The sequence below is a fragment of the Aspergillus campestris genome (genome assembly GCF_002847485.1).
Source record: "Aspergillus campestris IBT 28561 chromosome Unknown P168scaffold_4, whole genome shotgun sequence".
Taxonomy (NCBI): domain Eukaryota; kingdom Fungi; phylum Ascomycota; class Eurotiomycetes; order Eurotiales; family Aspergillaceae; genus Aspergillus; species Aspergillus campestris.
The window spans coordinates 1,186,997-1,212,163 of NW_020194339.1; the positions used below are offsets into that span (position 1 = coordinate 1,186,997).

At 52.2% G+C, this 25,167-nt stretch overlaps 8 protein-coding genes across 8 annotated transcripts; 5 read left to right on the forward strand and 3 right to left on the reverse strand.

The window, feature by feature from the left end:
- Positions 1–1,351: 1,351 nt before the first annotated feature.
- P168DRAFT_289163 (uncharacterized protein) lies at positions 1,352–2,676 on the forward strand. The gene has a single exon (XM_024836934.1). The coding sequence runs from the start codon at positions 1,706–1,708 to the stop codon at positions 2,636–2,638; it is 933 nt and encodes a 310-aa protein (XP_024694319.1). The 5' UTR covers positions 1,352–1,705; the 3' UTR covers positions 2,639–2,676.
- Positions 2,677–5,567: 2,891 nt separating this feature from the next.
- P168DRAFT_289166 (uncharacterized protein) lies at positions 5,568–5,848 on the forward strand. Its single transcript, XM_024836935.1, has one exon. The coding sequence runs from the start codon at positions 5,575–5,577 to the stop codon at positions 5,758–5,760; it is 186 nt and encodes a 61-aa protein (XP_024694320.1). The 5' UTR covers positions 5,568–5,574; the 3' UTR covers positions 5,761–5,848.
- A 1,154-nt stretch (positions 5,849–7,002) lies between these two features.
- On the reverse strand, positions 7,003–7,731 carry P168DRAFT_326055 (uncharacterized protein). The gene has a single exon (XM_024841078.1). The coding sequence runs from the start codon at positions 7,583–7,585 to the stop codon at positions 7,133–7,135; it is 453 nt and encodes a 150-aa protein (XP_024694321.1). The 5' UTR covers positions 7,586–7,731; the 3' UTR covers positions 7,003–7,132.
- Positions 7,732–9,879: 2,148 nt separating this feature from the next.
- Positions 9,880–10,510, reverse strand: P168DRAFT_129919 (uncharacterized protein). Its single transcript, XM_024832674.1, has one exon. The coding sequence runs from the start codon at positions 10,441–10,443 to the stop codon at positions 9,928–9,930; it is 516 nt and encodes a 171-aa protein (XP_024694322.1). The 5' UTR covers positions 10,444–10,510; the 3' UTR covers positions 9,880–9,927.
- Positions 10,511–10,771: 261 nt separating this feature from the next.
- Positions 10,772–13,226, forward strand: P168DRAFT_250589 (putative MFS monosaccharide transporter). The gene is made up of 3 exons (XM_024834223.1): positions 10,772–11,120; positions 11,178–11,826; positions 11,883–13,226. Exons 1-3 carry the CDS (start codon positions 11,027–11,029, stop codon positions 12,817–12,819), a joined length of 1,680 nt encoding a protein of 559 aa, XP_024694323.1. The 5' UTR covers positions 10,772–11,026; the 3' UTR covers positions 12,820–13,226.
- A 560-nt stretch (positions 13,227–13,786) lies between these two features.
- On the forward strand, positions 13,787–15,232 carry P168DRAFT_309955 (Rab family GTPase; the record flags this gene model as incomplete). Its single annotated transcript, XM_024839356.1, has 2 exons — positions 13,787–14,170; positions 14,319–15,232. Exons 1-2 carry the CDS (start codon positions 14,125–14,127, stop codon positions 15,230–15,232), a joined length of 960 nt encoding a protein of 319 aa, XP_024694324.1. The 5' UTR covers positions 13,787–14,124.
- An 824-nt stretch (positions 15,233–16,056) lies between these two features.
- P168DRAFT_309956 (RNA helicase SLH1) lies at positions 16,057–22,379 on the forward strand. Its single transcript, XM_024839357.1, has 2 exons — positions 16,057–21,377; positions 21,701–22,379. Exons 1-2 carry the CDS (start codon positions 16,101–16,103, stop codon positions 22,154–22,156), a joined length of 5,733 nt encoding a protein of 1,910 aa, XP_024694325.1. The 5' UTR covers positions 16,057–16,100; the 3' UTR covers positions 22,157–22,379.
- P168DRAFT_289172 (uncharacterized protein) lies at positions 22,320–24,295 on the reverse strand. Its single transcript, XM_024836936.1, has 3 exons — positions 24,106–24,295; positions 23,752–24,048; positions 22,320–23,702 (listed from the first exon to the last, which is right to left on the reverse strand). Exons 1-3 carry the CDS (start codon positions 24,262–24,264, stop codon positions 22,725–22,727), a joined length of 1,434 nt encoding a protein of 477 aa, XP_024694326.1. The 5' UTR covers positions 24,265–24,295; the 3' UTR covers positions 22,320–22,724.
- Positions 24,296–25,167: the final 872 nt, after the last annotated feature.

The window sequence follows — 25,167 nt, forward strand, 5'->3', positions numbered from 1 at the left end:
GTCCAGAGTGTGGATTATCGAAACGTTCAGATCGCCATTATAATCTGGTGTCTTTGACTCTTTATACCATGACTATTCAATTTGAATTATATGAGATTGCTTTGAGGTTGAATGGTATATTTTCTTGGACATTTATACGGTGTTAAGCCGAGTTCACGGAAATATATATATATATAAATATGTACTTTGTTTTACCTGTACATCGTCCATACATGCTAACCATCTATGGTCATTCCAACCCTCAAAAGTTCTCTCACTCTTGTAAATTTAATACCTACGATATATTAACGCACACAATTATACACACCAATTTATGTGTCCCATTCAGTATCTGGATCCTGAACGTATGTAAATACGCAGTCGGGGCTGTGCACGCCCCATTGCATGTGGGACGGCATCCGCGTGGGTGCCATGCACTAAAAATGTCATCGGGCACATACAGGGACACCATCTTACATCCGTCCGAGTATTCTCTCTATCTGTAGAAAGTAGAAACTCAGCCTGATCTTATTCTATTCCTGGGGTAAACGCCCGGCGGGGCGACCTACTCGAAAAGCCATTGCCGTCAAGCTTTACACATACCTCTAAACGGTCCACTGCAGTTATGCTAGCAAGTAGCTTATCCCCCACTTGAACGCCCCAGAGGATGTTTGGAAAGATATCCGAGATATATATGGATTGTCTGGAGATGTATCTTGTGACGGTGGGCGTTGCGTCATTACCGCCCTAAGCGAGAGTCGCAGATCCTTAGTCTGTATTTACCAGACCGTCGAAATGTTAATTCTACACGGAGTCAATCCCCTTGTGAATTTTGATAGATAGCGACCTCGATCGCTGGTCGAGATATGGGGATGGGTGACGTGGGGACAGTGCATGGTTTGATTGCACGGACTGCAAGGAGGTCTGTTAGTGAGGCACTCGTTGCCTTGACTATTTGACTTGGTTGACTTCCTTCGTACCTTGGTCTACTATGCCAATTTCGCAGTCAAATCCTTAAACCCAACGTCAAAGGATTCGAGATCTGTCTTGATTGATTGATGGTCTGCTGGAAATCCAAACCATGGTGAGAAGTGGGAAGGTTGGCCGGTTGCCACCATCTTGAACAATGCGAATCATTATATGAAGTGAGACGGTTCAGCCTCGTATCTCTCCAGCCCAACAAGAATCCAACCAACGAGTAACAACCATATCCCACCCGTGAGTCAGGGAAATGACCAATTCGACGATCTCCTGGTGGTTGCAAAGGTGGCATAAGCATTAGTTCGCCCTCCTAGTTGGGATGACTAACCCAGTTGGTTCATAGTACTAAGTACCTAGGGCCCAAGCGTACCCCTCTTGCCCCGTACTAGAATCTGATTAATATCATTGCTTTGCCATCCCTTGCCGAAGTGCAAATTTCATTCAATATCTCTTCTCTTAACCAGCACCGTTTCCCTCCTATCCCCTCTTAATAGCACTTCTTCCCGCCGTTTTTGGTGGGAAGTTTCCTGGTTTTCCCCTTTCTTTTACTCTCGATCTATTGATCTATTCTTATTCTCGGTTCTTCGCTATTGGGTATATTATTCAGAACAATCCTATTGTTCTCATCCTCACCCTCCCCCGATAATATCCTCCCCCGATAATATCGATAATTCTTTTCGCATCCCTCCGTGATACTTACAGAACCAAGCTGTAACACCATGCTTTGAGCCAACATCGTTTTGCCATGGAACCCGAAGGACCGCTCCATAATGGGGCCCACCTCGCCATGGCCGTTTTCGTGGGCGTCGCGTGGTACAACGTGGTCGAACTCGTCAACCTGATCTTCCTCACCTTCAAGCGATACAATGGAATGTACTTCTGGAGCATGCTGATTTCCACCCTGGGCGTCTGCCCCTACTCGGTCGGCTACCTCATGAAATTCTTCAAACTCACCACCGCCACCTGGCTGCCCGTCACTCTGTTGACCATCGGCTGGTGGACCATGGTGACCGGCCAGTCCTTCGTGCTCTACTCCCGCCTCCACTTGATCCTCCAGAATGCGCGACTGCTGCGCATTTTGCGCAACATGATCATCGTCAACGCCTTCCTTTTCCACGTGCCGACCACCGTCCTCACCTTCCTGGACAACCTGCACCCCTCCGCAGCGTCGAAAAAAGGGTACGAGGACATGGAGAAGATCCAACTGACCGGGTTCTGCGTCCAAGAAGTCATCCTGTCCGGCATCTACATGTGGGAGACCAACCGCATGATGCAGCACAATCCCGACCGCGTCAACCGCAAGACCATCCGCCAGCTGTTCGCCGTCAACCTGCTCTGTATCCTCATGGATATCGCCCTGATGGTCATCGAATTCATGGGCTTATACTCCTACCAGACCACCCTCAAAGCCACCCTATACAGTATCAAACTGAAGTTGGAAATTGCCGTGCTAGGCCGGCTGGTCAGGCTGGCCCACCAGCACGTCTGGCGCTCCCAGTTCAACGGGGGCACCGGCCGTTACCCTTCCTTTGTCGATGCCACCAAACTCACCAATCCTTTCGGCCAGGCCAACCATCTGCCGCCCCATCCGCTGTCGCCGGGCCCTCTGTCGGAAAGCTCCGGCTCCAAACCGCGCCAGACTCCGATCGAGGATCTCGATGTCGATGCCATGCGATGATGATTCGATAGCTCAAGATATTTTTGTCTACTACGGCGAGAATGCCGTTTACAAGAGGGTCCTCCCCGCCTACACCAGAGTCGAACAATCAACGACCATACGGAGACCCATCTCACCGCCCTCGCCACCTGATCGGTGAAAGTCACATGCCCACGCGGACAACCGACCGGCATAATTCATGTCCGCCCGATAAATGCCTCGAGCTGAGCAAATGGACTGCATGCACTTCCGGAAGTGTCTATTCGGAGACTTGGAACAAAGCTCCTGGTTCCGACGACGAGTTGTGGTCTCACCCGTCTGTACATAATAACGCCACGAGTTACGATATACCACGATAGACTTTGCATACGTCACTACCATGGCCGAGATCCAACCCTCTCCTCACACCGCCGTCCAGAACCGCGATCGCGCCCGTGCGTCTAATACGCATCCTCCGTTTCCACCCAGTCACTTTCGTCCAACCAATCCAATTTAAGAGATCTGAAAGGCAGACAAAGCGAACAACGCGGGTTGACGTCACCTTGGGGGAAACAGTCGGTGGAATATTCTTGGAGGCCGAGCCTGGACAGTCAGGCTGTCCTCCGGAACTACACGGCCGAGGCACGTGCCAAACAAGCAACACTGGCGACTCGGGCAGTGCCGAGGCACAGTATACATACTGAGGCACTACTCTGTACATACTTCTACTTAGGTAGTATTTGCTCGCCTAATGGACACTGTATATATCATACACTTCTGCCGGCGTCGGCCCTGGCCGGCCCATCGACCGGTGATGAATAATTACTACACATGAGCTATAGACTTGATCTATCTATAGATTAATTGAAGTGAACCAACACTATTTGCCTAGGTAAAAATTGAAGTAGAGACACCTTAGCTTTGGAGTCATGTATGTATATAGCTACCTAGGTAGTCTCCACCAGTATCCACAGCGAGAGCAGACTGGACGTTCCCTCTAGAGCGGCTAGCCCTACACCACAACCACCACCACCCCATCAGCCCGACAGCTACCTACCCAGGTAGTGATTTATATACTCCATGCTATCCGAAGCAATATACCCACCGTTGCTCGTGACCTTGACACATAAAATATACATACACCCTACACCATATACATACGGTGTAACCAGATAGAACTTCTTTCGATGCGCATCCCACAATGCGAACCAAGCCGTCGGACAGGCTTTCCACCGGCCTAGATACTCAACTTCATTCTAGAAGAAGAATGGGCCTTGTTGTTGACTGCGCTGCAGAAGTTGTTTTCTTTGACACTGCTTGGTGGTAGCTTAGCTACCTACTACTACCCACCTCTACCTACCTATCTGTCTAGATACTTATCAAGTGGATATAGCTACATTTATGAACAGACCTGCCTACCTACTAGGCTACCTACCTACATGATGATATATGGGTGTACACGGGTAGACAGACACCTACCTGACTCTCGATTGCACGGCTACCTAGGTCATCCAAACCCTCGCCACAAATATCGACTGGGCGTACTGCATCTCTACACCGGGACTACGACGCGCAGCGCACAACGCGGCGGGTACCTGTGCAATGCTTGTCTGGGCCACACGTCGAGTGTCTGACTGACTGACTGACTGACTGACTGACTGACTGACTGACTGACTGACTGACTGACTGGCTGGCTGGCGGGCAATCAAAATGAACCACAGCCGTATGTTATCACTTGGCACACCACTTTTGTTTTGCGCTGTCTATAACGGCGATGCTGTCCGCGCCCCTGACCGGGAGAGAGCGTATTCGGCATGGGTTTGAGGGATAGTGTTGTGGGCACCGAGGGAGACAAATCGAGCTCAGGAGAGGCGCTAAACGAACGGATAAAGTGGCTGGCTGGTTTTTTTCGCTTGTTCCTGCGCTCTGGTTTGGAGTCATCATCGAGGCTGGGAAATGGTTCCCTTGCGACGGGCAGTGGAGGTGTCTCGTCTAAATTGAGTGGATAGGTAGGGAGTCAGGAAGCGTATCTGTTTGAGGAAGCGGCGCGCAAATGATCAGGCGAGGAGGATGATACTGTGCATTGTGTATTGGCAAATTGCTTTGTTGCTGTGCTGCTATTGTTGCTATTGTTGGGTTCATCGATGGTGACTTGTAGGAAGGATATGTCCATTCCTTTCATTGCTTTTCTCTTTTTGAAGGACGAGCAATAGACCTGAAGTATTAAGTGACCGATCCCTACACTTCAAGATATATCGCATGTTCATGTTCGTCTGGAACCAATAGTACAGCAGTCCATCATCACAGTCCACTACGGAGTACAAAGTACTCGGTACTGAATTCCACTGTGACAGGTGTGCGGTAGTACCTGTCATGGGCGTAGACTCCAATGCCGAATCACAGTAAAGCAAAGTAAGGGGCATACCACGGGGCAAGGACATTATTGAATAAGTGTTTAATAAGAAAGAGACAAGAGCAAGGAATGGTTCGAGAACCAAGATCACAAATAAGATATATGGGTGGGCGGGTAAATAATCTAATGAAGGGAGAAGCCCCAGTGATGGTAAGGCTGGCTGGGCTGGTCCATATAAGGTATATCGAAGGGACAATTCCAGCCCTTGCTTGGTGTCTATCTCAAGTAGGAAATCCCGTCCAGTGTCAGAGACAACGGATCCAGTGGATTAAATAAGAGTCATTGTATGTATCATTTGGGGTACCGATGGAGTAAGACTCCTGTGACACCCCAGCTATGCACGATGAGAAATAAGAAGTCTCAGGCAGAGCGGCAGAGGGCGGGCTGGATCGGACTTGCCGGGATGCATATTTGCATGGATAGTGCATGCATACATATATACTCCCTTGTTTTGTCCCACCCCAAAGGAAAAGGTTCTTCTGCATGCATCTGGAATGAAGTGGCCCCTTTGCTCAAAGGGCAACATTGCCGAGGGGGTGGAATGCACTGGATTCATTTTTGGAACATGGTTGCATTCTGGGGTTCTATTATTATTTTTATCATTATTATGATAATTAGTATTATTTTATTTACCGTTGTGGTGATCTTTTTGACTGCCTGCGTGGTCAGGCTGCAAGGCATCGGATGGTTTCGATCGCGGATTGCCTGGTTGGGCTGGATGCGACTCCAGAGTCTGAGACACGGGTGGTGAGAAATATGCCAAGATTGAATGAATGGAGATGCCTAATTGTTGTTTTCTTTATCAAATTGTTTTCTGAGTATGAGCTGTTAACAATGTTATGTCTCTCCCATTAGTAAGTTATGTGCATTCGAGTTGCATGGGTATTGAACTGGACTAGATGTAGGGGAGACCACGATTAAGCGACGTCTTGATACAATTTCATATTTTACAGGAATATTGTTATGGTTTTATAGCGACTCTCTTACGAAACGCAAATAACATCAGTGCATATGCCAAGGATGTGACTGACAGTCAAGATGGGAGATAATCCCATCGGCCCACGGGGCCGTATACGGGATCTACAAACAAGATAGCCGGATCATCAATAGTATACGATACTCACCCGTGCTTAACAACATCATGCCGTTTACGAGTCAGTCAGCCTTACCATCATAAATGCTATTCTCTGAGACACAACGTGCCGGTGGCTCAGGCAACCAGGGGTAGCTATGATACACCACATAGTAGATACTCGAACCGCACATGCTCCAGAGACGCACGCAATTGGCTTGATGTGTTAGGTTACTGTCGTCATTCTGGCTATGGCGCTTTGATCTACGCGTAGGAACCGGTTTGGATTCGGAACGTCTGGAAGGGCCGCTGTAGAGAAATCATATTTAGAGGGTCTAAATCATCCTTCAGTGCTCTAGTACCAAGGACTCCAGGCCTCACAATGGCTTGTGGATGGTGACAGTGAATCATGAAGTTCTTCTTATCTCTTATCTCTTATCCTGCATGCATCAATCCAGTGATATTCAACCATCAGGCTGATGATCTCAGATGATCTAAGAGTGATGTTAATCTGCCACGCCATCTTGTTTCCAGCTTAGTGGAAACCCCTTATCCTGTTCTCTTATCGCTATACATGACCGTCTCCGTCCTTCGTTGGTCGGCAAGCCAGGCCGATTCGGCACCATCGGGCCGATATGCACGGTTTATTTTAAGACACCGGTGTGCCGGTCGCTGGTCAGCCTGCCCCTGAGGCGGCTACCTCTCAGGTTATAAAGACTCGTCAAGTCATGACTGTTCTGACAGCTCCTACAGTTTCATCTACAGTAGCCTATACTCTTGCTCTAATCCTCCATCTACTTCCACTAACTTCCATCTGCCAAACTGACTGACATCACCGACCTAACGAGCTATAACCACTTCCAGTTAGTCAACTCGCACACACCGGTGCGCAACCAAGGACGACCAACTGAAACACCGACAATTGGGCATGACCGTTAAACTCGTCTACCTTATACGTTCCCACTAAACATCTCGTCTAGAAAAACCCATTCGGCCAATCCCCGCCCTCCAAAACAAAAAAGAGCGAAACCATTCCATCATCATTCCCATGCTAAGCGAAACCAGTAAAAGCCCCGTCGCGGCCTTGGCTTGCCTTAGGCCAGACGCTGCGTGCGGGTCGGCATTCCAGAAGCGTGAATTGGGTCCCCGGCCGAAATCCCAGCAGCCAATGGTAACTTGCAGAAACCGGTAAGCCAAGACTTCGGCTGCAAAACACTTTCGGTTTCTCGACCTGTTGGCCGACTCCGTCATCGTTCGGGCCGGTTTTCACGGCCGTCCTTGACTCGGCTTGGGCTCCGAGGTTTCTCCAACTTGAAGCCGTTCGGTCGCCGACTGCCGACCGTCGCCGACCGTCGCCGTCATCGTTGCCCGTTGGCCTTGGCCTTCGATCCTCAGGCAAGCTCTCCGTAGGTGGATTACCATTTCCACTTTCCACCTTGGCGCTTGGTGCTTGGTGCTTAGTGTTACCGCTCAGGCGCTTACGGCTTACGGGGCGCAACAGCATTACGTCGTTCAGAGTTTCTGCTTATGGCGCGTTGAGGATTTTGGTGCATGGATGATCTCGGATGTGTTTCGGATTTCCGATCCACCTTAGGTCCGGACATACAGAGACATCAACCGCACGGACGACGGTGCACGCGACGGTAGCAGTGGTAGTGGCAATGGCAATGCCTACCCCGCTGGAACGCTGACGTTGGATCGTGCTATGCTAATGACGTCTCGATTTTTCCAACGCTGAGGCAAAAAAAAAAAACAAAAAACCTCACGAGTCACTAAGTGGCGTGGTCTACTGTCTACTGTCAGATGGCGACGGACATCATCGTGCAGATGGATCTCTATCTGGTGTGGGCGGCAAGGTTTGGCTGATTTTTATTTTATTTGGTTCTGATTGGTTGTGGGCATTCCATAAGAAAAAAGTGAGAAAAAAGGAAAATAGACGACAGATGGAAAGAAAAAAACCCTCATGCGACAGCACGAGCCAGGGCTAGATCTCCTCGAGGTAGATGAAGCCGACCCAGCAAGTTCGCCCGGTGCCCGTCTATTATTCGCTTCCCAAGGCATCCGTCTCATCCGACGGACCCTCTATAGCATACGACATACAGGTAGATACGTCTTTTCTCTGCCTCTGACATGAGGAGATTAAGATGACCCCATGTGAAAGATGGGTCAAGACTCCAAAGAAAGAAGAGAAGTAAAAAAAAACCTGACCTGACCCAGCGGTAGACCGCCAATCATCAGAATATCGTGCGCGTTCGGTGGCACTCTGTGGAGCCCGGCAGGCAACCGGACGGACTAATCATTGGCCCACGACGGTACAGATTCTCAGGTGGCCATGTTGCGTTGCGCGCGACTCCACCGGGATCTCCGGCGCGGCCTGAATACGGAAACCGGTTTCTCCACCAGATATCCACTGGGTGGCTCTGTACCAAGAAGGCTTGTCAGAAGTCTTGTTCGCACACCAAGGATGCTATCCCTGAGCTTGCTAGTGCTTCTTTCTGATCTTCCCTGTCTTTGGGTGTGCTTGGCGCTTGGCGGGGGAGTTTGATTGGAGGGAATGGAATTAAGAGGTTAAGAGAAGAAAGAGAAGGAACTAGATTCCGTGGCTGACGTAGTTTTTTTCGGTCTTCGGTTTTTGATATCGATGGTACTGTCCTTGGCAGGGACTCATGTTGCCTGGCCAGGCTGTTGTCTATATGATCGCTGTCGTATTGTTTGATTATTATATTTCCTTGTATTATGATATGACACATGACTACCACAGCTAGATTGGCGAGCATTATCTGATTTGTCTTAGTGTCAGTGTCGGTGGACCAAGGAGGGGGGCACTGTTCAGTGTTCATCGTTATTCGCACCAGGGGGGCAGCAACAAAAAAACCTGCTGGAGTAAACTAACAACTGTCCTGACCACCTTCGGCCATAGATGATCTTTGCTCTACTCTACCTAAAATAATAACCCCCCATCCACTGTGTTGCGTGGTTTATCGGGCGCACGCGAATATCACTGATTGGCGCTTCCTTCCTATGCATGATATTTTTTTATCGCTCATCTGACAATGTTTGGTACAGAGAAGGATTGGAAGGAATGGATCCACAGAAGAAGAAGAGAAAAATGGAAGGCTTATAAATTCAAATATAATATGAATAAAAGTATAATAAAATAATAGTAATAATAATAATAATAATAATAATAATAATAAAGTAAAAATAATACATAAAACAAAAGAAACAAACAAACAGACCACAAATCAAATAAAATAAATGAAGAAAAATAGACCAGGAGAGACAAAAGCGCCGGCCGACTCTAGCGGTGGAGATTCAACCACGCCTCTTTGGACCTCCATCGTCGAATCACCAGTCATCCACTCTCTGTCCGCCACCACCACCGACCCAGCATAACTTATCCCAATCCTATCCAATATGGTTTGGAAGTGGCCGATATCAATGTGGACAGGTCATGGTTGGACCCAAAATATACAAGACTAACCTCACCAATGATGACGCTGGGTTGTGGCCGGGAACTACGTTCGCATATTCAACCACGATACCGGTCCCTGGTCCTAATCATGGTACGTTCCTCGCCGTACTGGAGAGGAACCTGGGCGGGAACGGCTTCCCGAAAGGGATGCCGAGTCGCAACCCGCTTTCCCTCAACGTTGCCAAGTCTACAGTACAACTTGAAAACAACAACTACAGAATGAAAACAAAACAAAACGTATCTACAGTGGAATGGGAAACGGTCACACGACAATAGCGAAAACAAATAACAAATTGAAACAAACATGACGATGAGGTTGGAGGAATTTCCTAGGTACGGGAAATTTCAAACCCAGGGATCTCAACCCGCATTCATATATTTTGGGATAACAGGGGGGGGGTGGAAATTAGCCTTCCTCTATCCCTGGAACATATGGAGAAAAGGATACGGAGAAACGAGACCTGGGGATAGACCGAGAGACGGCTGACTGAGAGCGAAGGAGAAGGCCCCTCTCTCCTTACCCCGTGGAAACCACCCCCTCCTCGCTTGAGTTGCCTCCACGATGGAATGAATGGTTGGTGGAGTTCGTCCTCTGGGGCCTGGCTCAGTTCCACGTTGTCGGCAAGAGCCAACAATCTTTCACATTCATACACCCAATGCTTATGGAAGATGCATGTCGGCTGCCACCCCTCGAGGAATGAGAGTGCCTGACGGGAACAGAGGAGTGGAACTCGGCTCGCATTCTGCCTCGGTGGTGGAGGGGAAATAAAAGGTAATAATGATGAGAATTTGCAATTACAGTAAGCCATGCAGGGGCGCTCTGAGAGGCCGAGCGCATCAACGCTGGTTGAGAGAGTCCATACTCGCCCAATGATGGCCTCCAGCATAACCCTTGCTGCGGGTCTCCCCTTTTCCCATCCGCCATTTATTATTTTATTTTTTATAAAAAAAGGAAAAATGATAATTGATAATCTGTATGGAATATTACTTGTCGTCCGCAGACCTGTGTGATGTCATTCCCAAAACGATCCACATCCAAGTGGGTCTGACGAACCGAGCCAAAGTAATGCTTAACTCAGCGTTATTGATGCATCCGGTGGCTGGCCCCACTAAACCAAACAATGGTACGGTCAACTATGAGAAGTTCTCAGTTGGAAATTGGTGGAGTGGCAGCATGGGGTTTTTTTGGAGATTTGTTCGCAAAGGATGGTCACCCCGATTGCCCTATCCATGTCAGGTGGGTGTTTGTGCCCACAAGAGGCCGAAGTACTAATTACCCCCCTTTCCCACCCCCGACTTTCATTCTCCGCGTTGGATTGTTTTCTCTTCTCAGTCACCCCCTTGTCCTGTTCTTTGCTTTGGTTGTTTGAGACAAGCCTCAAGGAATAAAGGAAGCATAGGGTCTCACCTCCAACGACCCCCCCGATTGACGCCTTCTTGACCAAACCCTTTTTCCTCTGAACACACACCATGGCCCCCAACTTTGCTGGCCTGAGTGGTCGCCCTCTGGGGTTGACGATCTCGACCGTGGCGACCATGGGTTTCTTGCTCTTCGGTTATGACCGTAAGTGGACTGGACCCCAACAGGAGGGAAACGCTCGTTGCTAACCTGCTTGCGCAGAGGGTGTCATGTCCGGTATTATCAGCGACAAGGCGTTCAACGATGTCTTCACAGCCACCAGGGGCGACATGGTTATGCAAGCCTTGGTGACGGCCGTGTACGAATTGGGATGTCTGGCGGGTGCCATGTTCGCCCTCTTCTTCGGTGACTCGACCGGTCGTCGCTGGATGATCTTCTCCGGCGCCATCGTCATGATCGTCGGTGTGGTTATCCAGGTCACCGCGTTCGTTGACCACATCCCCCTGCTGCAATTCTTCATCGGTCGTGTCATCACCGGTATCGGTAACGGCATGAACACCTCGACCATCCCCACCTACCAGGCCGAGTGCTCCAAGACCAGCAACCGTGGTCTGTTGATCTGTATCGAGGGTGGTGTCATTGCCATCGGTACGATGATCGCCTACTGGATTGACTTCGGTGCCCACTACGGCCCGCCTGACCTGGTCTGGCGTTTCCCCATCGCCTTCCAGATTGTCTTCGGTGTTATCATCATCGTCGGAATGTTCTTCCTGCCGGATTCTCCTCGCTTCCTGATCTCCAAGGGCCGCGTCGAGGAGGGTGAGTACGTGCTGGCTGCCCTGGGCGGTTACGAGGTCCACGACCACGAGACCCAGGTGCAGAAGAACCTGGTCATTGACTCTCTCAAGGCGTATGTTTTTTTATTCTTTCCTGCTAAGGTCAACAACGTGACTAACGATGCAACAGTTCCGGTGCCGGTGACAAGACCCGCTACCGCGACCTCTGCACCGGTGGTCGCTCTCAGCACTTCCGCCGCATGCTTATCGGTTCCTCGTCCCAGATCTTCCAGCAGCTGTCTGGTTGCAACGCTGTCATCTACTACCTGCCCGTCCTGCTGAAGAGCTCCCTGCACCAGACCAACGACGAGGCTCTGCTCATCGGCGGTATCAATATGATTGTGTACGCCGTCTTCGCCACCTTCTCGTGGTTCTTCATTGAGAAGATCGGTCGCCGCAAGCTGTTCCTGGGTGGCTCGTACCTGCAGACCATCGCCATGATTATCACCTTCGCCTGCCTGATCCCCGACGACCCCCAGATCTCCAAGGGTGCCGTGTTCGGTCTCTTCCTGTACATGGCCACCTTCGGTGCCACCTGGTTGCCTCTGCCCTGGTTGTACCCCGCTGAGCTGTCGCCCATCAAGACCCGTGCCAAAGCCAACGCTGTGTCCACCTGCTCCAACTGGCTGTTCAACTTCACGGTCGTCATGTTCACTCCCCCGTTGGTCGGCGGTGCTGGCTGGGGTACCTACCTGTTCTTCGCCGTCCTGAACGCCCTGTTCATCCCCGTGATCTGGTTCTTCTACCCCGAGACCGCTAACCGCAGTCTGGAGGAGATCGATCTCATCTTCGCCAAGGGCTTCACCGAGAACATCAGCTACGTCAAGGCCTCGCACGAGCTGCCCAAGCTGACCGACGAGGAGGTCGAGCAGAAGGCCGCCGAGTACGGCTTCGGTACCGATGCCCCGCCGAGGCGGAGAAGGGCCAGGCCACCGAATTCTCCCCTGAGGGAAGCCACAAGGAGAACTCCGAATAAATCGATCGAACTCAAAAAAAAACAGATCGTGAGCAGATGTTGCACCAGATTGGGTTGTGAGAACGTGGGAAGTCCGGACTGGCTGAAATAATGCTGAGTCCGAGTTTTCCCTCTCGGTGGCTTGTACAGGACGACGGCTTTCTTTCCGTACATTATCCTTTTTACCTCCTATCATTCTTCCTTCTTTGCGCCTGGATTTTTGGTTGGTGTCCTTTGCCATTTGAGTTGTTCAGATTGGCCCGACTCTAGTGCAAACTGCCGGATATATTCCCCTTTTGTGATTTTTTTCTTTCTCATTTCCTATTTTTTATTTCTTATTCCCATTTCCTTGGATCTTATGTCTTTTTTCTTTATATCTTTTTGATCTTTATGCGACTACCCCTGAATCTGGTCCGTGGATCGGATATTGAACTGAACTTGCCCAGCGGCAAGAGCTTGTATGTTTATGATGGCTGCGTCTTCGAGGAACGGCCGGTACCATTAGATAGACCAAGAGTCTGATTACCTTACTGCTTTTCAATCGTAGTTCGTGACTGTATTTTTCAATTGATGTTGACACTGTAGTCTGTAGTGACTCCACCGATCTCATGCACGGCATCGTGTTGAAGTGGGTCAACCAAGGGATCGTCCTCTGGTATGGAGACATGGAGAGCGATAGCGTGATGTCACCCCTTCACCCATCACGACAACACGGGGAATCTGGCGTGTTTCTACCCTGACAGTGCTGAGCCACTACACCACCCATGTTCAGTGTGAGGGATCTGGTACGACCATCGCGTCGCTTTCCTTTGATCGTCAAGCTGACGTACGGAATCAATTCCCGTGCCGCAGTCGTTGCAGCCTAGTAGTCCGTAGTCTCGTAAACCCTGTCTCCAGCCGAGGATAGATAGACAGACCGCGTGGATCAATCAGATCCGATGTGAATTTCTTCCCGTGCGGGGGAGCGCCACCAGATTCATCCGCTGGTGGGATGTATCATGTAAGGGACACTGGGTTCATCTGTCTATCATTCTTGTTGTTTCTTTGGGTTTTGGATTGTTGTTACTGTCTGTGGCTTAGACTGACTTGGACTAGGGATAGAACAACGGTCAGGACAATAAGAAGACAAGAACAAAGCATCGACAGAAGAAAGAGGAAAACAGGCTAACTGGATACGGAACAGTCATCGTCTTGATCGGCTGATCTGATCACTTCAGTCATCTTCATCTTCTACTATTCTTGGAGATCCTTCTTTATCTTCACTTCTCTCGCTTCTATTTCTACTTCTGATTTCATCTTGACTTCCCTGTCTCTTCGGAGGACCTTACGTGCAAGACTTCTACATCCTAATCTCTCCTAACCTCTCCTACGCCATCACGGACATGCCAACTTCACGCGCGATCGCATCGACCCCACCATGAGTTCCTCTCTAGAAGCAAAGATAGTAGTCCTCGGCGCACAGGGTATTTCCACCTTTACTCTCGCATCTCCCTTCTATACATCCCCTTTCCCCTTCCCTCCTCCCATCAAACCCCAGATCAAACCACCGCTACTAACAATCCCTCATTGACCACAACAAATAAATAAACAATCTTCTTCTCCCCAAAACAGGCGTCGGCAAAACCTCCCTCGTCCACCGCTACGTCAAGAACGCTTTCACCCCAACCACAACCCCCTCCACCGTCGGCGCCTCCTTCATCACCAAGCGCGTCCTCGACAGCGCCTCCGACACCCTCGTCCGTCTCCAGATCTGGGACACCGCCGGCCAGGAGCGCTTCCGCAGCATCTCGCGACTGTACTACCGCGGCGCCAACGCATGCCTGCTATGCTACGACATCACCAACGAGCAGAGCTTCCAGGAGATGACCGGCTGGCTGGTCGAGCTGAAGCGGAACCTCGACGACAGCGACGGCGGCGCCCCGCTCGTCATCCATGTTGTCGGTACGAAGTCGGATATCGTCGCGCTTGATCCGACCTGTCGTCGGGTGCCGTTTGAGCGCACGATCGCTTACGTCGCGGACCAGCTGTATCCGTCGCGCGCGTCGACTCCGCCTCCGTCGGCGGGTGTCTTCTCGTCGAGCGCCTCGTTGGGTATGATGGGTAGTGCTGGCACTGGCGGCGGGGACAGTAAGCGGAGTAGTGGGTTCTGGGGCCAGGATATCGGGTGGGATTGTTGCCATGAGATCAGTGCTAAGGATGGGGAGGGCATCGAGGAGGTCTTCCGGGTTATTACGCGCAAGCTGGTCGAGCAGCAGAGGTATCGGAGGGATATGGGTCCGGGTGGTTCTGGTGGGGGTTCCGCTGCGGGGTCTTTGGGTTCGATGGGTGGTGGTGCAGATGGGTCTGCGGGGTGGGGTGGGCATCTCACTCATGGGGTTGGGAGCGGGACGAGCGATGGCCATGGGAGCTTTAGGCTGGGGTATGCGGATAAGAGACGTACTTGGTTGGGGTTTCCACCGAGTAGTGTGGGGGATGAGGCGGGGGAGGAAGTCGAGATTGTGAAGCCGAAGGGGAGGTGTTGTTGATTTACTTCTTCTTTCTTCTCTTTCTTTCTTTTTTCGTTTTTCTTTCTATTGATTCCCTCTTTTGACACACCCTCGGACAGAGTGAGATCGATCAGATTGCGTTTTTGTTACTTGACTGACAGGGCCAGTGTCTACCGGTTTTCATTCTTATATTCTCAGCATATGTATATGCATGTGCATATCCTGTTGTTTGTTGAAGGAAGAGACACCAGGGACAATCTGGTCAAACAGATAGAACCCCAGATACAAGTCCTGGATGGTTATTACTACGGTCTCAGTGTTTGGCCTAGGACTAGCGAGTGAGATGTTATTATGAAGATATGATTACCATGGTTGATGATCATTCAGTGCATAGTCTAACCTAGCACCTACCTACCTACTTACTAGGTTTCAGTACTAGGTTTCAGTACTGGGTTCCCGTAAGTATACATTCATCTCAAAGAGCACTGACCTCACTTTAATCACTAAGCAATGTCACGATCCACCGGTCGTCAAAGATGTGTTCACTCGTAATCGATGAACATCGCCAATTCTAGTCCACTTGTAGACCTTCACAATATCATGACTCAAAGTGCTACTGAAGTAGACTTCACCAATTATCGCATATCTCCTGCGAAGGCATGACCTATATTGGTCTGTCTGGTTCGCGATGTAGCTGCAATATCTGGTAAAGTCTTGATGAACCTCGGGACGATCTATGACAGGAACGCACAGACCACTTTGGCCTCAGGCACGGCGGTCAGCACCGGAGTATTCTGCCTAGACGGGTCCCCGATAATCTGACCATCTTCATCATTCCCCCACTCAGTCCCCTCAATCCGTCCCCTCATTCAGTCCTTTCACTCAGGCACTCCTCCATTCAGACAATATGAACGGCACCGACACTGTCGAATCGCAATGGCTGGCCCAGCTAGAAGCCATGCGCCAAGCCATCGCAGACCTCAAACTCCCCAAAGACCCCGCAACAGACCGCCAACTGGGTTACGGCAGTGACCTAGAGCTCGACCTCGACGAGGACTACTCCTCCTCCGGCACGGTCGACGACATCTGGGACATCATCAGCTCCGACGACGAATCCAACGAAGACCTACTATCCGTCGAGGACCTGCCCTCCCCCCCGACAGCGCAGTACGACCAGACCTGGCTGCTGCAGAAATGCCAGACCCTCACGGCCCAGAAACCCGGCATGGACGCCGTGGAGCTCGCGCAGCAGATCACAGCCACACTGGCTACAGACAGCGGCGACGACGAGCTGCAGATGTCGCTGGCGGAAATCGTCGGCTTCGACGATCTCGACTTCGTCATCGAGCTGATCGCGCACCGCTCGAACATCCTGGGGAGTTTGAGTGCGGGCGCGGGCGCGGGTCTGCAGGCACAGACGGATGGTCTGGCTGCGGGGAGGCTGCAGACGAGGGCGGAGCGGGAGCACGCGCTGCGCCAGCAGGACTTTGAACATAAGAATGCAGCCCTGATGCCGGAGCAGGCGCGTGGCGAACCGCAATACCCGCATGTCTTCAAATCGCATGATTCGAGGAATATGCTGGCGCTTGGTGGGAAGAAATACGGGCTTCCACTTGGTAGCAGACAGATTGATGAGCAGAGGTATACGGAGTTTGAGATCCCCGCTGCGAAGGTGGGCACGCTGGCGGCACACCAGAAACTGGTGGATATTGCGTCTTTGGATGGCTTGTGCCAGGGGACCTTCAAGGGCTACAAGAGTCTCAATCGCATGCAGAGTCTTTTGTATGATGTGGCGTACAAGACGAGCGAAAACATGCTGATCTGTGCCCCTACGGGTGCTGGTAAGACGGACGCTGCGATGCTGACTATTTTGAACGCCGTCGGCAAGAACACCGTTCCTAATCCTGTGGAGCAGCCGGAGGCAACGGAGTTTGCGGTCCAGGTTGACGACTTCAAAATCGTCTACGTGGCGCCGATGAAGGCCCTGGCTGCCGAAGTTACGGAGAAGCTTGGAAAGCGTCTTGCCTGGCTGGGAATCCAGGTCCGTGAGCTGACGGGTGATATGCAGCTCACCAAGCGAGAGATCGTCGAGACGCAGATCATCGTGACGACCCCTGAGAAATGGGACGTCGTGACCCGCAAAAGCACCGGGGACACCGAACTCGTGCAGAAAGTGCGCTTGTTGATCATCGATGAGGTGCATATGCTTCACGATGAGCGTGGTGCGGTTATCGAGTCGCTGGTGGCCCGCACTCAGCGCCAGGTGGAAAGCTCCCAGTCGCTTATTCGGATCGTCGGTCTGTCTGCCACTCTGCCGAATTATGTCGACGTTGCCGATTTCCTGAAGGTGAATAGGATGGCTGGGCTGTTCTATTTCGATGGGTCGTTCCGCCCCGTGCCTCTGGAGCAGCACTTCATCGGCGTCAAAGGAAAGCCTGGTTCTAAGACATCCCGCGATAACCTTGATCTGACGACTTTTGAGAAGGCTCGGGCTATGCTTGAGGAAGGGCATCAGATCATGGTCTTCGTACACTCTCGGAAGGATACTATGAACACTGCCCGGATGCTGCGCGAAATGGCCGTTGAAGATGGCTGTGAGAGCCTGTTCAGCTGCGTGGATCACGAAGACTACTCTTCCGCTTTAAAGGATATGAAGCATGCGCGTGCCCGCGAGTTGCGCGAGCTATTCGCGAGCGGTTTCGGTACGCATCATGCTGGCATGAGTCGAAGCGATCGTAACTTGATGGAGCGCTTGTTCTCCCAGGGTTTGATCAAAGTGCTGTGCTGTACGGCCACTCTCGCCTGGGGTGTCAACCTTCCTGCCGCCGCGGTCATCATCAAAGGAACTCAGCTATACAACCCCCAAGAGGGTAAATTCGTCGACCTCGGCATTCTCGACGTCTTGCAGATCTTCGGTCGTGCCGGTCGCCCTCAATTCCAGGATACGGGCATTGGCTTCATTTGCACCACGCACGACAAATTGCAGCATTATCTTTCTGCGGTGACCTCTCAGCAGCCGATCGAATCTCGCTTCTCCAGTCGGCTTGTGGATAACCTGAACGCTGAGATCTCCCTTGGCACTGTCACCTCAGTTCCGGAAGCGGTGCAGTGGCTGGGATACTCGTATCTCTTCGTGCGCATGTTGCGTGAGCCTCGCAATTACGGCATCGACTATGCGGAGATTCGTGATGACCCTATGCTGGTGCAAAGGCGTCGCCAGTTGATCATTCAGGCTGCGTTGGTGTTGCAGAAGAGCCAGATGATCATCTTCAACGACAAAACCGAGGAACTGCGCGCGAAAGACGTAGGCCGAATAGCGAGCCAGTTCTACGTGCTCCAGACCAGCGTCGAGATCTTCAACACGATGATGCGTCCTCGCGCGGGCGAGGCAGACGTCCTCAGAATGATCAGTATGAGCGGTGAATTCGACAACATCCAAGCGCGGGAAAGTGAATCCAAGGAACTGAACAGACTGCGAGACGAGGCGATCCAGACGGAAGTCGAGGGAGGGAACGATTCGCCGCACGCGAAGACAAACATTCTTCTTCAGTCTTACATCTCGCGGGCCAGGATCGAGGATTTCGCGTTGATGTCTGACTCGGGTTACGTCGCTCAGAACGCTGCCCGTATATGCCGCTCTCTGTTCATGATCGCTTTGAACCGCCGTTGGGGATATCAGTGCCAGGTGCTTTTGTCACTTTGCAAGTCTATCGAGAAGCAGATCTGGCCTTTCGACCACCCGTTCCATCAGTTTGACCTTCCCCAGCCGATTCTCCGTAATTTGGACGAGAGACTCCCGTCATCATCCCTGGAGTCGATGAGGGACATGGAACCTGCGGAACTTGGACAGCTTGTTCACAATCAGAAGATGGGGAGGACATTGTCTAAGCTACTGGACAACTTCCCTACACTTAGCATTGAGGCGGAAATTGCTCCTTTGAACCGCGATGTCCTCCGTATCCGCCTGTGTCTCTACCCCGAATTCATCTGGAACGATAGGCACCACGGGGCCTCGGAGTCTTACTGGATCTGGGTGGAAAACTCCGAGACGTCCGAGATCTACCACCACGAGTATTTCATCCTGAGCCGGAAGAAGCTCCATGACGAACACGAGCTGAACTTCACGATTCCCCTCTCGGATCCCTTGCCCAGTCAGATCTACGTTCGTGCGATCTCTGACCGATGGCTCGGTGCGGAAACGGTGACCCCCGTCTCGTTCCAGCATCTCATCCGCCCCGACACGGAAAGCGTCTACACGGACCTCCTCAATCTGCAGCCGCTTCCTGTGTCCGCTCTGAAGAATCCCATTCTCGAGGAGCTCTACAGCCAGCGCTTCCAGTTCTTCAACCCGATGCAGTCGCAGATCTTCCATCTGCTGTACCACACCCCAGCCAACGTCCTGCTTGGTTCTCCCACGGGAAGTGGAAAGACTGTGGCTGCTGAGCTGGCAATGTGGTGGGCTTTCCGCGAGAATCCAGGATCGAAGGTGGTCTACATCGCGCCGATGAAGGCACTGGTGCGCGAGCGAGTGCAGGACTGGAAGAAGCGACTTACAATCCCTATGGGTCTAAAGCTGGTCGAGTTGACAGGTGACAACACACCTGACACCCGCACCATCCGCGACGCGGACATCATCATTACAACTCCTGAAAAGTGGGATGGTATCTCGCGTAGCTGGCAGACCAGAGACTACGTCCGCAAGGTGAGCCTGGTGATCATTGATGAGATCCACCTGCTGGGCGGTGATCGAGGGCCTATTCTGGAGATCATCGTATCTCGTATGAACTACATCGCTTCGCAGTCCAAGGGCTCTGTGCGGCTGATGGGCATGTCTACTGCGTGCGCGAATGCATCGGACCTGGCAAACTGGCTGGGCGTGAAGGAGGGGCTGTTCAACTTCCGCCATTCCGTGCGTCCTGTGCCGCTGGAGATCTTCATCGACGGGTTCCCGGAGCAGCGTGGCTTCTGTCCTCTCATGCAGTCCATGAACAGACCCACTTTCCTCGCCATCAAGAGCCACTCTCCTGAGAAGCCTGTGATCGTTTTCGTCGCCTCGCGTAGGCAGACCCGGTTGACTGCCAAGGACCTGATCAATTACTGCGGCATGGAAGACAACCCCCGTCGGTTTGTCCGCATGTCAGAAGAGGACCTCGAGCTTAACCTTGCGCGGGTCAAGGACGAGGCGCTACGGGAAGCACTGAGCTTCGGGATTGGACTGCATCATGCCGGTCTGGTGGAATCCGACAGGCAGCTGGCGGAGGAGCTCTTCGCAAACAACAAGATCCAAATCCTCGTGGCTACTAGTACTCTGGCGTGGGGAGTCAATCTTCCGGCCCACCTTGTCGTGGTCAAGGGAACGCAGTTCTTCGACGCGAAGATCGAAGGATATCGCGACATGGACCTGACCGATGTGCTGCAGATGCTGGGTCGTGCGGGGCGTCCTCAGTTCGACACGTCTGGTATTGCGCGCATTTTCACACAGGACTCCAAGAAGGCGTTCTATAAGCACTTCTTGCATACCGGGTTCCCAGTCGAGTCCACACTCCACAAAGTCCTCGACAACCATTTGGGCGCCGAAGTCTCCGCGGGAACGATCGCAACCAAACAAGATGCTCTTGACTATCTCACATGGACGTTCTTCTTCCGCCGGCTGCACAAGAACCCCTCGTACTACGGCCTGGAGATCTCCGCCGAAGAGCACAACACCATCGCCGCGCAGTCCATCGCGCAAGACTTCATGATCGACCTCGTTGACAAGTCCCTCGGCGAACTAGCCGAATCCTCCTGCGTCAGCTTCGACTCGGCAACCGGCGAAGTGGACTCCACCCCCGTCGGCAAAATCATGAGCTACTACTACCTCTCCCACAAGACAATCCGGTACCTGATGGCGCACGCCAAACCAGACCCGACATTCCACGAAGTGCTCAGCTGGATGTGCTCCGCCACCGAGTTCGACGAGCTCCCCGTCCGCCACAACGAGGACCTCATCAACGCCGAACTCGCCCAGAACTTGCCCCTCTCCGTGGAACCTATGGGCGACCTCCCCATGTGGGACCCCCACGTCAAAGCCTTCCTCCTCCTCCAGGCATACATGTCGCGCATCGACCTCCCCATCTCCGACTACGTCGGCGACCAGACCTCCGTCCTCGACCAGGGCATCCGCATCCTACAAGCCTCCATCGACGTCATGGCCGAACTGGGCTACCACCAAGCCTGCCACAAGCTCATCACCCTCCTGCAGTGCATCAAATCCGCCCGCTGGCCCGACGACAACCCCCTCTCCATCCTCCCCGGCATCCCCCCCACCCCTACTACCTCCCCTACCCAAAAAACCAAATCACCCCCCTCCCACCAACCCTCCTCGCCCTCACCACCCTCCCCCAACCCACCCTCTCCTCCCTCATCCAAAACACACTCCACCTCCCACCCCAAACAACAACCCAATTCCAAAAAGCAGCATCCCACCTCCCCCGCCTCACCCTCTCCATCCCAACCACCACCCCCAAGGGCCTCACAGTCTCCCTCACCCGCCACAACGCCCCCCTCGGCCCCGAAAACCGCATCTACGCGCCGCGTTTCCCGAAACCCCAAACAGAAGGCTTCTTCCTCCTCGTCTGTGTCGCCAACGCGGACGGCTCAGACGGAGACCTCCTTGCTCTCAAGCGCGTCTCGTGGCCTTCTTCTAGGCGTAATAACAACAATCGCGCTGCTATTACTGCGGGGCCTAGCCGGAGGAATAACAAGAATTCTGGTGGTGGCGCTGGTCTAACAGTCCGCTCGACGGTCAAGTTCCCTGAGGCTGTTGTTGAGGCGTGTGGGTCTGGTCGGTTGGGCGTGAACGTTAGGGTCCTGAGTGATTCCTATCCCGGGATGGGGTGGAGTTTGGAGAATGTTGGTGTGGAGGTGGGGGGTGCTAAGCAGATGGTTGTTGATGAGGAGGGGAGCGTTCCGGATAAGAAGTGATTCAATTGATTATGTTTGGGTAGAGGGTGGGAGTTGTTTGGCTGTTATGAACCTGTTGTCATTCCTTGGATCCGGGACGGGGAGATAGATTGATTGGGTGTGTTAGGAATGGTTTTGGTGAGCTGGATAGTCTGCTTTTTGTTTATGTTTCTTTTTCTTTTCTCCTCGGTATACTATGGTAGAGCTACAAAGAAGATAGATAGGTGGATAGATGGATAGCTTGGTTGAATGAGATAACCACCGTCGTTAAGTTAGACCTTGAACATAGTAAATGTAAATAAAGAGACTGTGCGAGAGAGAAAAAGAGAGAGAGAATATGAGCAATGGAAAGAAAGCAAAAAGAAGATTGCAAAAAAGAAAGTAATGATCGCAATGCGGACAAAGATCGACGTCGTCAACAACAAGACGAATGAATAGCAAGCTACCAGCGCTGAAATTAAAAAATGATCAGAAAAAAGGGGGGGGACAGGACGACATCTAGTCGTTGTCTTCTCTCCGCGCAGGAAAATGAAACAAAGAATGAAGAAAATGACATGAAATGAATGAATGAACGAATGAATAAGGCCGGTCACGCCATCTCAATCCGCACATCCTGGGAATTTCCATGACGATGTCCATGCTGCCCATCAGTCACTCGAACCATGCGAGCCTTGCGGTCCACCAATCTCTCATCTGGAGTGAGACGATCGGCGCGCGGGCCGATAGGTACTATGATCTGCTTCTTGCCCCGGGAGACGGACACCGATCGGGCGATGGAGACCTCCACTGTGGGGATGGGCAGCTGCTCGGGCTTTAGCGCTTCGGTGTCTTTGTCGAGGTCGAAATCTACTTCGGGGTCTTCGTCGTCGCTGTCGTTGTCGTTGTCGTCGGCGAGGGGCATTCGGGCTGAGCCGGCTGGCGAGATGGCGGGCTTGGAGGCCACGGAGGGGGAGATGGCGGGCTTGGAACTCCTGGATGGGGAGATAGCGGGCTTGGAGACCACGGATGGGGAGGTCATTATGTTGGCGGTGACGCTTGAGAGAGGGGAGAGGATGGGCGACGACGCGGCGGAGTTGATGTCCTCGGATTTCGGAGGCGGCAGCTCTTGCGTATTGACTTTGAGGGTAGCGCCAATCTCCTGCTTAGTTGGCGGTGTCGGGTTCTTGTTTATAAACTCCCATGCGGGTTCGTCTTTGATGGTTTGCACTGGCTTGACACCCTGGAGGATTATCTTGTCGTCGCCTTCCAAGGATGTAAACGTGAGGATTGACGATTCCGAAAATTGGGGTTTGTGAGAAACAGGGGCCTTCTGGGGCGAGCTGCGCGGTGCGGGCGAGGGCTGCCTTGGTTGGATCGGTGGATTCTCTCGGTACGCCTCTAAGAGCGATGACTGGCTTCTGTGTAAAGGGCTGGGGTCGCGGGGGAGGGTGGATCCCGGGAGTTTCGATGATCGATTGGGATGAACGGATGGGAAAAGAGAGAAGCTGGGAGATTTGGAGCGGGATCGGGCCGCTTCAGTCGTCTGTCGTCGGGGAGGAGGACGTAGTTCTGGGGAGATGGAGCGCTCCTAATGACGTTTTAATATAGGTCGGGGTCTCAAGGGTCAGATACTGTACCACAGTGTTGGCGGGCCTCACATCTTCCAAAGTCTTGCTACGCCTCTTGCGAGTAGACGGTTCCCGGGTCAGAAGACCGCTAAACATGACGCTGTACCGCTCCATCTGAACGTCTGGGATGTCTACTGTGAGCAAAGACTCCGTGTCCCCAGCTGGTTTCGCACCCGGCCGAAAGTTTCGTCCACCATCACTCTGCTGCGCTTGACCGCTGGCCAAGCATGGCCAGACCTCGGTGTTCGAGATGGGGTTGGTCTCAAGGGCACATTGGATATGGGACCTGGACTCGTTCGGGCGGAACTGGTAGTCAATCGAGTGAGTAGAGCCCTGGGAAGGCCATTCAGTGCTGAGGCGGACCTGATAGAACGGTTGCTTCGCAGGTGTCATTGCAGTCTTTGCCCTGAATAAACCCCCAATCTTCCTCCACTTGCTTGGTTTCCGCTGTATTGCTTGCTGCTTGGAGGCCTTGGCCCCGGTCGATTTGGCTTGTACGGCCTTTTCCTGCATTTGCGACATGATGTTCTGGGACTCCACCAGTCGAGGGCTACCCAGCGCAATTCCGATCATACTGTCGTTCAATCCTTTGTCGGGCTCGGTGGACGCCACCTCCGGGGCAGGGATATTAATCCGGAAATCAAAGTCCTGACCGGGTGCTCGAGCCTTCTTCTGCTGTTGCTGCCCGTCCGATGTCATAGGGCGGTGGAAGTCCCACTGTTTCTGGTGCACGGGTCGGCCATTTTTGGCTCCGTGTCTGACCTCTCGAAGATCATTGCGGGGGAAGGCATCTGTGAAGTTGAAGACAGGGCTCGAGATATCATCCGTCACCGGCGACGGACGCGACTTTCCCAGAAAGATACCCCTCGCCATTTCTATGCAATCCAAACGGTGGGTATTCGCAATCTGAGGATAGAGAAATCTCGGGATAAAGCGACTCTTGCGGGGAAGGAGAAATGAAATCAAATTAGATCAGAAGAGGGGGTCAAAAGGAAAGGAAGACGCCGACGGGCGAAGAGACTCTATCATAGATTTACCAGCAAGCCAAAGAGAACGGACAGCCTTCCAGAAGGCTCAAAAACGGTTGATTCAAAGCAAAAAACATCAAAAAATCACAAAAAAAAAAAAGTCAACAACCAAAAACCAAAGCAAGAACAAGAGTCATGCACGCATGACAAGAGGAAGGAAAGCCACTACATTTAAAAGGGGCCACCCATGCGACGAATAGTGTGGAGCATCAGTCGCAAGATATTGTATCTAGTTGAGACAGGAACAGGGGTCGCCTAGTGCAGGATTTTCTTTTTAGATTAATGTAGATTTGACGAGGCGCAAGACAACCAACAGACGCGGCGGGTTATAAATTGTTGCCGCCGCCCAGAAGCCTTGGGACCAAATCCGCGGGATCGCAAACGCTGGGAGCAAGCA

What these genes read in the sequence shown, in the direction of transcription:
- P168DRAFT_250589 (XM_024834223.1), top strand. Translation starts at nt 11,027, where the DNA reads ATGGCCCCCAACTTTGCTGGCCTGAGTGGTCGCCCTCTGGGGTTGACG. An exon ending in CTTGCTCTTCGGTTATGACC is followed by an intron (nt 11,121 to 11,177) that starts GTAAGTGGACTG and finishes CTGCTTGCGCAG; the next exon opens with AGGGTGTCATGTCCGGTATT. An exon ending in GTCATTGACTCTCTCAAGGC is followed by an intron (nt 11,827 to 11,882) that starts GTATGTTTTTTT and finishes ACGATGCAACAG; the next exon opens with TTCCGGTGCCGGTGACAAGA.
- P168DRAFT_289163 (XM_024836934.1), top strand. Translation starts at nt 1,706, where the DNA reads ATGGAACCCGAAGGACCGCTCCATAATGGGGCCCACCTCGCCATGGCC.
- P168DRAFT_289166 (XM_024836935.1), top strand. Translation starts at nt 5,575, where the DNA reads ATGGTTGCATTCTGGGGTTCTATTATTATTTTTATCATTATTATGATA.
- P168DRAFT_129919 (XM_024832674.1), bottom strand. Translation starts at nt 10,443, where the DNA reads ATGCTGGAGGCCATCATTGGGCGAGTATGGACTCTCTCAACCAGCGTT.
- P168DRAFT_326055 (XM_024841078.1), bottom strand. Translation starts at nt 7,585, where the DNA reads ATGCTGTTGCGCCCCGTAAGCCGTAAGCGCCTGAGCGGTAACACTAAG.
- P168DRAFT_289172 (XM_024836936.1), bottom strand. Translation starts at nt 24,264, where the DNA reads ATGTCGCAAATGCAGGAAAAGGCCGTACAAGCCAAATCGACCGGGGCC. An exon ending in CGAAGCAACCGTTCTATCAG is followed by an intron (nt 24,049 to 24,105) that starts GTCCGCCTCAGC and finishes ATTGACTACCAG; the next exon opens with TTCCGCCCGAACGAGTCCAG. An exon ending in TGAGGCCCGCCAACACTGTG is followed by an intron (nt 23,703 to 23,751) that starts GTACAGTATCTG and finishes AAACGTCATTAG; the next exon opens with GAGCGCTCCATCTCCCCAGA.
- P168DRAFT_309956 (XM_024839357.1), top strand. Translation starts at nt 16,101, where the DNA reads ATGAACGGCACCGACACTGTCGAATCGCAATGGCTGGCCCAGCTAGAA. An exon ending in TCCTACAAGCCTCCATCGAC is followed by an intron (nt 21,378 to 21,700) that starts GTCATGGCCGAA and finishes ACCACCCCCAAG; the next exon opens with GGCCTCACAGTCTCCCTCAC.